Below are 14197 nucleotides of genomic sequence, written 5' to 3' on the forward strand. Positions count from 1 at the left end.
TGGATTAGGTGACCTCCCGACATCTCTTCCAGCCCGAAATTTCCTATGGACCTAATAAGAGACCCACAGCCCATTGTGCGGGTTTGCGCTGAGTTGGGAGCGTAGTGCCCGACCGTCACGATAATTTTAAAACCTGCCGACAAAAAACGGCTGAAGAGAGAACCGCTATGCTCTGCAAAACAGAGTGCAGATCTTTCAGAAATTAGTTTTAATCGTGATAGCAACTCTAAGTACCTTGTGATAGCAAAATACAAAAAGGCAGTACAGTTGTGGTAGCTGTGGCACAGCATCAAAGGCATAATACGATTTTTACAGCCTGCTATTTCTGCTTTCCAGCCCTCGCCAGCACTTTGTCTCCTGCATTGGGAGCGGCATCTGTCTGGTCTCAGTGACTATGAGCAGAAGATCCGTATATCTCATCAGTAACAGTTTAGCTTTTGCTTTTTTTGCCACGTTTCCTCTCACTTACCGCAAACCTCTTTCCACAGCTCTCATTGCCACAGCATCCACAGCAATCATTATTCTTAAGGCCCAAGAATACCAAGGCGGGAAAGATCATCTACCGATGACAGAAATACAGTTTGAATTAGGGTGAATTCAAGGTACATTCACTTCTAAATATATTAGTTCTATGCCTTATTTTTTTCTTATCACTAAATAAGTTACTTATTGCTAACCTATTGGATGGCTTGGAACTTATCTGTTTATTGAAGAAGAATTTGCAGCATTGCAACCTGTATTTGAGGTACTGAGGAAATTCAACAATTCCAGTCGTGGTGTGAGCGGGGGGGAAGATGGAAATGTCTGAATTCATGTACTCACCAGCACACCGGATCCCAAGATCCCTCCGAAGTACCAAACCTCATCCGTAATGTGTTCATTGTTTTCCACCACTTTTCCTCCAGGGAAAAACAACAAAATGTTGGCGAGGGTGCATAGCACAGCCAGGGGGATTAGGGTGGTTCCCAGGCACTTCGCACAGCCTCCCGTGCACATGCTTTTTTAAAGAAGTGGCAAATGCAATTAACGGCAGAGGAAAAATCAGACGTTCTCAGAGCTGTTTTATATAAAGGAGCTTCTCGGAATACTTTACAGAATACAGTTTCTGCTGTGTCTTCAGGGGAGCTGAGCCCATAGAATGCCCCCTTCAGAGATGTTGCTGCAGTCGATCAGAAATGCACTGTGCTGGTTATTTATACGGTCTGGCAGCCGTGATGTCAATTTTCTGAACGTCCGTAAATGAAATTACGTTTAGTACAGCCTCTCATTTTGCTATGACAACCAGTAACCTCTGTTAATATTTTACTAATGTGCATGAGATACTTCACTATCTGGGCTCAGGGCACGGGTAGATATCCTCTTTAGTTCTGGATCATCGTTTTGACAACATGCAGTCCTTCTATAAAATATTTCGTTGTGAAAACTGGCATGAAAACACATAACAAATCAGCTGATGTTAATAACAGCTGTGCATAATGGAAAAGCTCTATTGAATTTTCTTTTCTTTGGGAAAGTTGAGCTAGTCATTTGTTACGTTGAAGCACTGAGACAACAGATCTGCAGTAAGTAATGAATTATTATTGAAGCAGTGCTTTGTGGCTGCTATCTGAATAAAAGGTAATCATCAAAAAAGCCTTTAGTGGTCTTCCTCCTTGTGTTGTGTCATTTTGTGTTCTCTAAGGGTAATGTGTTCCCTCATACAGGTTTTGGTTCATCTTCATCACATGACTTAATGTTTCAGTGAAGAGGGCTATTAAAAATTAGAGCATTTTTAATTGTCTTCCCTTCAAACAGTCTTGCACCATGTAGCACAGTTTCCAAAAATCATGAGATAGATACAAAATTTGCCTTTTAATCCCAAAAGGAACAAACCTGCCTGTAGTGCGAGGCGGACACGTGATTCCAGAGAAAATCACATGGGTTTCCGTTGTAAAAGAGTTTTATTGAGGTATTTGGTAAGACAAATGTTGAGTTTGCATATAGTGCAGCCCACGAGTTCTTGGTGTGCAGAGCAGATCTAGCGGACTAGCCTGGATGGAGGCAGTGGCTGTTCCCACGCGCACGGGTGGTTTCAGGAGGAGCCTGTAGTGGATCATTCCTTGAATGGTTTCGGGGCGTCATGCTGTATCTGTTTTCCTCGCTGTGTCATTGTGACTCCTCTCTCCACCACTCTGCTGGGAGCAGGGGAGGCTGTGAACAGCCCGAGCGGTGCGGTGTGACTTCAGGAGCGCGATCCTCCGCCCGGCTGCAGGAGCTGCCCACTTCACCCCACTCCCACCTCCCCCAAGGCTGGAGGCCCTTCTCCTCCACCTCCTCCTCCTCCTCCTCCTCCTCCTCGTCGTCCTCCTCCTCATCATCATCCTCCTCCTCCTCCTCCTCAGGGTCACACCGCTGGAGCTGGGGCACTGCTATTGCTTCTGCGGCAAAGATTCGGAACTTGATAACTCTCTCAACACCTCACTTGATACATGAAATAGACTTTCATGACCTGCCCAGTGGGTAGAGAGCGTCTGTAATTTGGCTCCCAGTTATAGCATAGTGACTCAGTAACAGGCATAGGGAAAATATTTGCTGTAGCTAGAATATAAATCTCACTTGAGTTTGTTTCCCTCCTCTGTAAAACGGGAAAAGGTTTAAGGGGTACTGCATCCAGCACTCTGCCATCCTGATTTACTGCAAGTGACAAAGGCAGATGCTGCTGCCAGGCTCTTGCCAGGCTTTTCAAGCTGAGCTTCCCAACGCTCCTACTCTTTTCCTCTCACTCCGCTCACCGGCATCATCAGTACCACGGAAGAATAGCCAGGCTCCTCTCTTCAACTATATTCTTTACACATGGCCCTTTTAAACTACTGCCAACCTTTGTGTGAGGGTTGGGTTACATTTGCTCGCCAGCAGGGACGGCGTAGGGGGAAGTGTCATCAAAACAAAACCCAGATTGACTCGAGTCTTTGTGCAGGGAGACGCCGAGGGACTTGCACACTCAGTTCCTCTCAGAGAGGTTCTTCCCTTCCGTTCTAGCCCACGTTTTCCAGCTCTGGCCCTCTATCTGGGAGGAGGACCAGTGAACCCTTTGTCAAGCATTAGCCACAACCGCTTGTGCTGGAATCAGTGCTCCATTGTGGAGACTCTGCGGGCTGGTAACTGGGGTGGAGCCCGTCTCCAAATGTTGTGTCATCCTGTCCTGGTCAACAGCATTTCCCCAGCAACTGTGGCGTCACCACGGAAGGCACTCCTTTCTGGCATGCTGTGAGAGGGTGTTTCCTCCTTTCCTCACCTCCTGAGTCATACAAAGTCCATGCTGTGCAGAGAAAGGTGAAATGACATATTTTCCTATGGAAAAATAATGGGAATGGAAGGCCACTCAGTTTTGGTAGTTTCAGGAGGATGTAAGCAGTGATGATACCTTATCAGTTCTTTACCTTTTAAAACATGGACAGGCAGTGATCGGCAAACTACGTGGAGACTGAGAAATGACAGGAACACATAATCTGATAAAGGATAAACATAAATCCAGCTGCATGCCCAGTGGGTATGTATAAACCTGCAGAGTGCTTGGTAGCTGTAAGTGAGAAAGTTCAGTGACCCTGAAACAGAACCAGATGTAGTATAGACGGTAACCTGAAAAGTAGAGTTAATCTTATGTTATGACATTGAAACTTGGAATACCTAGATGGTATAGGCAGGGTTAGTTTTACTTCCAGATCACCTTTCCGCAGTGAGGGCACTTCTCATTATGTACCATAGATTGCTGCTTGCCTAGAGAGGCAGACGGAGGAGGGACAAGAAGGCTGTCTTTTCTGTGGAAGTGGAACCGGATAACCCCATTTCCATTTTGGAACAAATTTGAAAGACCGTTATGGTTTTGAATTTGTTCAGATTTAAGAGTTGCGGTGGATCGTATCTTCCAAGCTGTATGTCTCGTGTACTTTGACATGGCTCTGTGCAGCTTTCGCTTGACAGTAAGAGTGCTATTATGTACTGCACTCATTTCAGTCTATGTGGTGTGAGACTGGGATGCTCAATGGCTCGTATTTATCTTACTCATAACTACAAACATGCTTCCAGCTGGCTAGTCCATCTCCCATGCTGATTTCACTCGGGACGTTTGTTAAGAATGGGGTCAGAGTCCGTGTTTACACTTCATTTCCTCTTCAGTTGTTTGTTTAACTATCTTCTGCTTGAGTTGTGTTCAAAAGAGAGATTTTAATCATCGAGTAGTATTTTCTTACATGCTGAGCTCTGCTAATAGTAAGGACCAAGAAGTTCTAAAGGAAGCAGACAGTTCAGTTTTTAGCTTTGGGATGCCTAGAACACACAAATGTGACTTTTTCCTTTGTTTTTCCAGAATAAATAAACTACTTAACTTTTAGTTCTACATTAAGGATCTAGTTACATACCCTGTATGTATCCACAGTTCCCATTGACTTCTGTGGGAAGCCTTGTTGGAGAAGAAGTGCAGAACTGAGTTGTCTTACCAAAATCTTTCTTCACCAGCAATGAAGACGGTGCGTTATTTCACCGAGCACATCTCCAGTTGCCGGTGGTCTGGCCCTGCAGCCTCGGTACTGCCCGTTGTCAGCATGAGGCTCCGCAGCCTCCTGGAGTGCTCATCCGTACAGGCGACACTCGACGACACGTTAGAGGCCGGCAGCAGACCCGTGCCCCGGCCACCACTGCGGTGGAGAGCACAATCTGAGCAGCTCGCCTTTGCACAGATGTAGCTGTTCATCGATTTCTCAGCTAACAAATAAATTAAAAAATGAGACAGATATGCAACGGCAAGTCTACTTTCTCAACAATTCTGTGAAAGTCTGGATTCTTCCTTTTATGAACCTGATGAAAAAGGATAAACTCTTGGGTGTTTTGCGAATTGTCCGCTGTTTGCTGACAGCCCCATGCTGTCTAAAGAAAAGCCCATGGGGCAAGGACGTGACGCGCTGTTGGTGTTACCAGACTATTACTACTTTTTTTAGCTTGGATTTCTTGCCTAGAGTTTGAGTTTATAAATATGGAAAGGGTGAGTGTCAGGAGGACGGAGCCAGGCTCTTCTCAGGGATGTCCAATGACAGGTCAAGTGGCAACAGGTGCAAGCTGGAGAACAGGAGGTTCCACAAAAACATCAGGAAAAACTTTTTCACCATTAGGGTGCCGGAGCCCTGGCCCAGGCTGCCCAGAGAGGGTGCGGAGTCTCCTTTGGAGACACTCAGAACCCTTCTGGACATGTTTCTGTGTGACCTAATATAGGTGATCCTGCTCTGGCAGGAGAGTTGGACGAGATGATCTTTCGAGGTCCTTTCCAACCCCTGACATTCTGTGATTCTGAGGGAGGGTAGGACACTGCCCACGCCTTCTTTTCTCCTTAGTTTTTTCTTTGCTGCTGCGGCTTAGAGAAGCTTACCCCGTTCCTGTTTCCAGAGCATTCTCATGAGAGGTGGTGGATTTTTCATACTCCTCTCTCGTCCTCCACCAAATCACCTTGCAGTTATGAAATCTGCATTAGGTACAACAACAAATCGGTTGCTTTGTGAATAGCCATCCAGGTGGTCTAAGGCACATGAACTGTTCCCTGTTACCTACTGTTTGTGGCATGTAATTATTGATTGTTGTCGTCAAATTTGCCAGGCCAGGGGTAGAATTACACTGCTGGGAACAGCCTCCTCATTAAACTTCAAATGGTCCTTGGTGCTGAAAGTCTTGCCTCTGGGTATGCTCTGTCCCTTCTCACAGCATACTTCTTGTCATTGTAACTACGCAGTACCTCTTTAGCCAGGGTCTGTTGCTGAATTATTACTAACCAAAAGAATATTCTAGTTCTTCCTTCTCTTAGTCACGCTTTGTTTTGTGCGGGCAAAGTTTGTCCCAGCTTGAAACTGAGGTAGCTGTTATCCCCCATCAAAATCCGGTGTGATTCGCAGGTATTATATACCAGTGTCCTGTCAAGAGCAGAGCTGGAGCATGTTAACTGTTTCACACATGTCTTTTATTATACTCTATACTTCAAAGTTTCTTTTATTTCCTGAAATTTGACATAGACCATTTCATTTCGTCAATGCAGTTACTGAAAACATTCATGATACATTTTTCTGAAAGAATTTGACAGTCTGGATTTCAGAAGTGAAAACAAATATTGAATTTATATTCTAAATCATCTCTTTTTGTTACAGAACAAGCAAGACAATTCTTTATTGTATTTTCAGGAACAAGTTATATTCGGTTTTATAGATGGAACTTCACTTGTGTGCTCCAAGTCAACACAAGTCATTAATTCTTCTCACCACTTCAGTTTAATCTCTATCATGAAGTATAAAACAATGGTGCAAGACTGTGTGCTGAAGCATTTCTCACTAAAGCATGGAATATACAAGAAACAAAGAGCTGCTGTGTTTTTCTTGTTGTGTCATTGAATACATTTAATGAGAGAGGAAATGGTTATACTCTAAATAGGTTAATTAATGGAGGTTTTGCTGCAGCCTCTGTTAAATTGGTTTTATTTCCATGGCAACTCTTTCTGCTTCCTGGATAACTTCATTTCAGTAAATATAAGACTGAAGTGAGTGGAAGATAGGCTTTTTTGTGTAGCAATAAGTGGGGAATTACAATAAATTTCCATATCACAAACAGATAAATATAGGCCCTTAGCCTTGTTGTGTAGATGTTACCAGTTGCTGAGAACCAAATGTCAGCAAAAATAAATAGGTAATTGAGAGTGAGAGCCTATTGACAGTGCTAGTTCACCCATACTAAGAGCACATACGGGATCTCAGCCAGAGGAAACAGAATGCGTTTCTTTTTGGTTTCTTTCTGCTGCAAAATTATATTGTGTTTTCCAGCGTGACTAGAGCTAGGTAGGTAACTGTTAATCTATTCTATAAAAAACTTCTTGCTCTGCTTCAATTTTTAAGTCAGCTACCATGCAATTAGAAGGCTCAGAGGGAAGTTTACCGGGACACTGTTTATTTCAGAAACATATCATGTATGGGTTCCGGGTTTGGGTTTGTTTTTTTTTCTGACAGCATGGAAGTAATCCAGTTTGAATGCCAAAGACTGGGTTGTTCCATAAAACTGTAAAAACTACAATCTCAGGGTTGATTGGTTACAAAACTTTTTTTTTTCAAAGAGCAAAATAAAATTCTGATCTTTCTCACGTATGCCTTTCTTCTCACAGCTATAGTGTAGCATATCTTACAATAACTTATGTGCTTAGACTTGATTTGTTAAACTTCTAATTTTTGTAAATGGTTAAAACTGTGGCCAGAGTTGACTCACCTTGAGTTGATTAGTTATCACTTGTGTTAATATTTAATGGCATGGTACCAGGCTGTACCCTGTTACTTGCAGAACACTCCCATATAGCTGTGAGAGATAATGCATTTCCTACCTTAATACCAGATGTTGGGGATAGACCTTGGCCTCAATGGCCTGGTGCTTCTCTTGCATTTTCCTTTGTGTAAAGACCTCTCGGTGCAGTAACATTGGTCACTAACACTACAGTTTTGTGGATGGCTATATTTTTGTTAAGATAATGCTTTTCAAATCATTTTTCGCTTAGTTTAAGATAAAATAAGGCAATGCTGGCTGCAGCTTGTTCTGCACAGGAGGTCTGAATCTGGCTTAATTAACAAGATGCTTTGTCAGGAGGGTGTTGCTGACCTTGGTGGAATTCAGCTCCTGAAAATGAGCATGATTGAGAGCCCTGGGTGTGCACAGGGGTTCTGTGGTGTTACACTGAGCTCTTCTTGCAAGAGAGCTCCCTGGAATATATTTGGTGCAAGCTGTTCCCACTGCTCTTCTGGAAGGCCAGAGTAAGCCCCAGTCTTTGTGCTGGCGGTGGATGCGCAGAAGCTGTGGTGCTCTCAGGATGCTCTTCCTCTCTCTCCCTTCTCTGAGTGCCACTGTGCAGTGTGTCACGGTAAATGTCCGTGAGCAGGACCCTTTGCCTGCCCTCCCTCTGCTCACCTGGTAGGCAGTTGCAGAGGAAAGGAGGTCAGGGCAGGCTGTTCCCTGTCTCCTCGCTGGAGGAATGCCAGGGGGTGCACAGCGTGGTGGCTGGCTACCCTGGGAGTGGGTCTCCCCAAAAAGCTCTCTGATGTTCCCTGCACTGGGAAGGGACAGCTTCCAGCTGTGGTTCAGAAGGGTCATACCTCAGCTTAGCTTCCATAGTCGGATTTGCTCATGATTAAAATGTGTATCCCTGTTGGGTTCAACAAAATTTGCACAAGATGGGGATTAGGAGCAGGATGCTGCTCTGGAAACTCACAAAAACGGTGGGGGTCTCCTGCCTTGGTTTGTAGTTTTGTTTTAATTCTTTTTGAGGTATGTTTTGGACTACTAGCAGTTTGAGGTGATTTTATGAACCAAGACTAGGCTTGCCTGTGTGGTACTAAGGATTTCCTTTAATAGTTTCAAGTTCAGTGTGAGTTGATTTTATTGCTGTATGTTCGTTAACTTGTTCATAGCTAGTACTTGCATCATTTAGAGCATCTGGGTATAACTTTTCAAATTTAACTGTTTTTTTTTTTTCTTTTGGAGAGGGATTAAAATGATTTTTTAAACCATAAAGCTTTGTTGTAGCAAAGTAGTTTTTTTTAGATCATCACCAATATGTGTTGTAATACTGTGACAGGTTGTGCTAAACTGATCTGACGGGATTCTCCTCAGCTACTCTGACTTTTCTCACTGCACGACCTCATGCAAGTGCTTCAGCTGCTGCCATACCCTCACCTCTTTGAGAAGTATTGTATACTCTTGCAATATAATTATCTGTAATAACTAGAAGCTGGCTGACCTGCTACATAAAGTGTCATCCTAATAAAATGAGGTCTTTGTACCCACCTTCATCTTTGTATTCTGCTGGAATTAGTGACTTACTAGTCTCTTTGAGTGTAAAGCTTACCCTGAAAATTTTTTGTTTCAGTGACTTACCAGTCTCTTTAATTTGAGCGTAGAGCTCATCCTGTAAATTTGACAGCTGCCTTGAAATGTGCTAGGCCATTTTATGTGTGCATATACATGGGATAAAGCTGTCATTTCTCCAGAATTCAAGAGCCAGAGGAGCTCTGGTCACGAAGCTGTTTCATCTTTTGATGACACACTTGGAGCCACGCTGGTGCTCGCAGGTAGAACCGGGTGCTCCCAGGCACAGCAGATCTGCGCTGTGACTTTGTCAAACCTCCTCATCTTTAACAGCATGCTTTTCGTAGTTTTTAGTCTGTATATAAACGCAACTCACAGGTGTGCATGGTCTTTTTCCTTAGTGTTTTATCAAACCATTCCACTTCATAGTATGCCACTTGTCAAAGCATCACAAACTAGTGTAAATATTTAATCTCTCCACCTTTTTGTGATGTAGACTGCACTCCTTTATAACTGGGTGCAATCTGAGGACAGTGCTGTCAAACCTGGATTTCTGAAGTTAGTCACCTCTAACTTCTATTTAGGCAACAGAGTCAGTGACCTAAATTTCAACATGCTGAATATCCCAATATGCTAATTGAAATCTTTGGGGTTTCATATGTGAACTACAACCAACCTTCAGTATGAGCAGCAATTGAAGCAGTTGTACATTTTTCAAGAAACACTTGCAGTCCTCACACAGCAATGTTTCTGTTGTCCCCACTACCTCTGCAATTAAGCTTTGTGGCACTTTGTCTGGCCCCATGTTCCTTTGCTGTTCCTATGTGGTCCCTGTGCCGTGCTGCTCACACAAGAGCTTTCTGTTTCCTTTTTCAGCTGTCGCTGAAGAACCGCTTTCCTCAAAGCTTCAGGGAGAAGTCCCATGCAGCTCATCTGAGGAGCCCACTGCTCTTCTGGGCAAGCTCAGGCGGTGATTTCCAGTCTGAAGCTTTAACTTGCCAGATGTCGTTGCATATCAGCTCCAACTTTTGCATCCTGAAGGGCACAGAATTCACCGGGCGATTCCCCTGCTTGTTTGGCTGTGTTAGGCTGAAAGCGGTCACTAGGAACGCAAACCCCAAAACTGAGGTTGAGTTTATAGGTTCAAATGTGATGTTCTGTGATATGTGAGAAACGTGCTTCTCATCTTCATGGTCTGTACTCAGTGGTTGTTTTCCCCCCTGATCCTCTTGAAAACAGGAGATGTAATGCTGCTGATAAACCATAAACCCGTGCTTCTTTAGTGATAGTACATTTTGGCCTGTAATGATATGTAGACAGGTATTTAAAGTCTTTAAAAAGTAACAAATATGGAAGCTTTAAGACAAAGACTCTTTAAAATTTGCTCTCTGTTTTCTTGACTGTCTCAATAATTACCCTTGACAACATGCATTTCTGTCACATATACAGCAATTGTTACAATTTAGTAACAATAATCAAGAAAAGACAACAGTCTCTTTAGTTTTACATAATGTTCTAGGTCATACGATACAAACGGTTTGCTCCCAAGTTATTTTTCAGCTGGAGTGCTTCTGCTCAAAAGGTATAGATCTGATCATATGTAGAGGTATACCTCATAAATATTACACATAGAAAAACAAAATTTCATTTTTAATTTCTTGCTGATTAGATATTTGAGCTTTGCCTAGTTATACCTCCTAATATTCATCATACTTCAAAGACCACATGTAGTCTACTTTGTGCTGAGGTTAGAGAATAAAATGATAGTTGGGTTGCAAATTGTGGGGGAGAAGGGAAGACTTGTATTCTTGCTTTGGAAGAAGTTACTGCTTGCATTGTCTCAGCAGGTAGGTCAGCCTACTCTGCACACCCACCTGCTAGATGCAGTGTCCTGTAGTACCCAAGGACTCCCAAGAACTAGCATGTCTTCTAATCTAGGGTTTACAGGAAACAGTTTTTAGTCAGTCATTCTGTGGCACACCCATTGCCTATTGAGAAGTATTTTTAGAAAGAAGCAGAAGTCCACAGCATGGCTCACAGAGACTATTTGGAAATACCTGGCTATGTGCACGCCCATGCCTGTAGCCTTTACTCGAGGAAACTTTTTAATTACTTCAATGGGAGTTGTGTCCAAGTTGAGCAACAGAGGACTGACTCTTAGGATTAATGGGCTGTGTGTTGGGCTAGTGAATTTTCTGTTTTCAGAGCAGGAAAACCCATGTGCTGAGTAGTACTGAAACCAAAACATCCAGGTACTTGGGAAGCAGACGTAAAACTCGACAAGGTTTTTTTAGACTGAGCAAGATAATTTGGGTTAACTCGGTGTTAAAGGAGGTGTTGGCTTTAATGGTCAGCAGGTGTGCGTGTGGCACCTGAATCATTGGAAACGTTTGTACCTGTGCTCTGAGAAGCCCGAGCTCTTTATTATGCGGTAACACTGGACGTCTTAAAATGTGTGGTAAATCTAATGCAGCTGAACTGTTGTTGCTGCTTTCAGACACGGGTCATGACACAGCTGACTCTCTGCATGTGCTGACTGAGACCATGAAACTCAGCTTCACTGATGCAATCTCCATCTGTGCTGACCCCTACAAAGTCCTGGTACCTACAAATAAAAGCCTGTCCAGATCCAGTGCTAAGGAGTGTTCTTGACTAACTACGTTAAGGTATTTTATCTTCCCTTGCATTTAGTTAGGCATGCAAGTACACTCTGTAGTATGAAAAGGAACTCTTACTGGAGATTTTAATCGGCTTCTGTGCATATGATGTCTCAAGTAATTTGGCTCAAAGTATTGTTTTTATAACATTACTCCATGTGTGCCGTTGCACTACTTAAAAGATGAAAAGCAACAGAAAGAGTGCAAATAATGGCTGAAAAATTGCAATGAAGACTTACTAGAAACAATTCGTCTGTGAATTTTAAATAAATGAAAACTAATAGAAATGGAAGCGAAGCACTGATATCTTAACCTAATTTTAAAGAAAACGCTTTAAGCTGTTCAGTTTCAAAAACTACTCCATAATGACTATGCAGTATTTTCCTCCAGTCTAAGACTAACAGTAAAAATTTTGTTTAGACAGTTAGAGAATAGAAAAATATGAAAAACATTTGGCACGAACTTTAAATCTCAGGGTGATCAGAGAAACCTGTGGACACTGCGGCATATCTAAGAGTTATGTAGTCTTTGTGTATCTGTACGCGTCTGTGCCTCCGGACTAACTGCTGTCTTCGTTCCTGATTTCTGTCTCTTCAGGGCAGTAGGTGCAGTCAGAAGCATCCTGCCCTCAGGCCCAGGGGACAGGAGGAGCACCCTCCTTCCGCCACAGGTGAGAGCTCAGTTCCTGAATTTCTGCCCCTAACGGAGAGTTCAGGGTGACGGGAGCAGCACCTACAGAGCTGAAGGTGAAGGTGAACCCAGGAACAAACAAACAGTAGAGTAGAACTCTCCCTCCATGGGGCTCTGCTTCTCTACCAGCCAGCCTTCAGAATTGTGCTTTCCATTTAATGATTTTATCTCAACAGTGTATTTGAAGCGCAGAAGGGAAATATTGAAAGCTGATGGCATTTGCAATCTGGTCAAATTCAGTAAGGTCTATACTTAGCAAGAACTTGAAGCTAAAAGTCATCTTAACGTTTTGTACAATGTCAAGCTTACTGAAAGAAAATGAAAGTCCTATGAGCATAGTGGTTACTCCTGCACAGATAGAAATTCCCATGTGTGTAAGTACTAGGCTGTGTTAGTCTGGCTTTGTGTACTTTAGATAGGTGTATTTACTTTGATTTATTGGCAGGATTGTGTTTCAACTTAACCAAATGTTAGTTATGAAGTTGAAATGCCTTGCTGATATAGGCATTACGTGGCTATAAGAGGACTTTGGCTCCATCCAATACTTTGTCTATCCTATGATAACATTTCAAAGCATCCATCTGAAACTTGGTGCGTCATGTTGATTTCAGATTATGGTTTATACTTCCAATTTGGAGTTCCTCTCCTTAAATTTTCTCCAGTTCTGTACTAGTCTGATCTACTGCTGTGCTTTAATAAAGCAAGTGTGAATTAAGATTGTTTTTTTGTCATTTACCTGTATGAACATATTGTCCAGTTGCAGTAGGACAGTTCACGAGACAGATGAGTTATGTCTCGTAGGTATACAGCAGTTTATTTTTAACTGTGCCAGAATTCTAATGTGTGCTAAACTTCACTATTTTATGCATTTCAGAGCAGGGAGAAATTTAATTCTGAAAATGTCTTGCCTTAGAACTGGTACAGGTTACTGTGGTGGATCCTCAAGGCAATGCCTGCTCTTTCATCAAGTGCAACTGCGCGGGCTTTGGTACAGGACTGGTTCCAGGTAGCTGAGGATTTACTCTGCAAGCGAGAAAATATTTCCCAATATAACATGTTCTAGTATCCGTGAAGGTTCTTGGAGAAGATGCTCAGAGAGTGTTGTGCAATTTCTTATGGTGTTTGCTGAGCTTTGCTTAGCACAAGTAGTGAGATGCGCTGAAGACTTAGGCCGCAAGCTGTAAACATTCACCTTGGTTTACTGAACTTGTACCTGCTTAAGCAAAAACCAGAAGATAGAGGCTTCAAGGCTACAACCTTCAACAGCAGCTGCAAGAAGATAATGGCCTGAGAGAAGCCAGTGAGGGAATCCAGTAAGGATTCAAGATGTTGGACCGGAATTGCTGTCAGACCAAAGGGCACATGGAGGGTGCGTGAAGAAAAAATGTGAAGAGCACAGGGTGGAAGGGAGTAGTCTGTAAAGGTATAATTGCCCAGAGATCATAGCCGTAAACTCATGTAATCTTTTAGATTAGACTGTTAAATAGACTTTTGTCCAAGGCTGGGACTAGAAGTGGATCCAGCCACATCTGGACTTCTTTCTGAGAAGGAGTTTAGAGAGCAAGGGGGTCTGTTCTGAACCTTGTGACTCCTTTACCTCTCTATGTCTCTGGTCATTGCGTAAACCCTTCCAAATCGATTCTAACTTGTCTTTTCCTTGTATGTTTCCTCCATGTAGTAATAGCCTTGCCATCGAGCTCTGTTAACTCACACTTTCACTAATTCTCCAAGTGGTCTAAAACACTCATTCTCGACAGTATGTTTGAGCTCAGGAGAAATAAATTCCTGAATATACAGTTCAGCGATGCCACAATTGTCTGTGAGTAGCAGGCTTAGGGCAGCAGCACGCAGGCAGACTGAAGGGCTGTGCGTTTCTGAATGCTCGCTCTGTTGAGCAGACAGGCTGGCTGCCCCACTCTCAAATGTTTTGCAGGTGTTAAAATAGCAAAGTATATTTTACAGAAATCCCACAGTGGGGCCACCACTTGCTTTTCATT

General features: G+C 43.0%; 1 protein-coding gene across 1 annotated transcript in view; it reads right to left on the minus strand.

Moving 5' to 3' along the window:
* TM4SF4 (transmembrane 4 L six family member 4) overlaps nt 1-996 on the minus strand; it is a 3894-nt gene extending 2898 nt beyond the window's left edge. The window contains exons 1-2 of the mRNA XM_009865123.1: nt 823-996; nt 470-559 (exon numbers count right to left, since the gene is read on the minus strand). Coding sequence (XP_009863425.1) covers nt 470-559; nt 823-996 — 264 coding nt within the window. The remainder of the gene's footprint in view (nt 1-469; nt 560-822) is intronic.
* Nucleotides 997-14197: the final 13201 nt, after the last annotated feature.

Source organism: Apaloderma vittatum, unplaced genomic scaffold, assembly GCF_000703405.1.
Source record: "Apaloderma vittatum isolate BGI_N311 unplaced genomic scaffold, ASM70340v1 scaffold3740, whole genome shotgun sequence".
Taxonomy (NCBI): Eukaryota; Metazoa; Chordata; class Aves; order Trogoniformes; family Trogonidae; genus Apaloderma; species Apaloderma vittatum.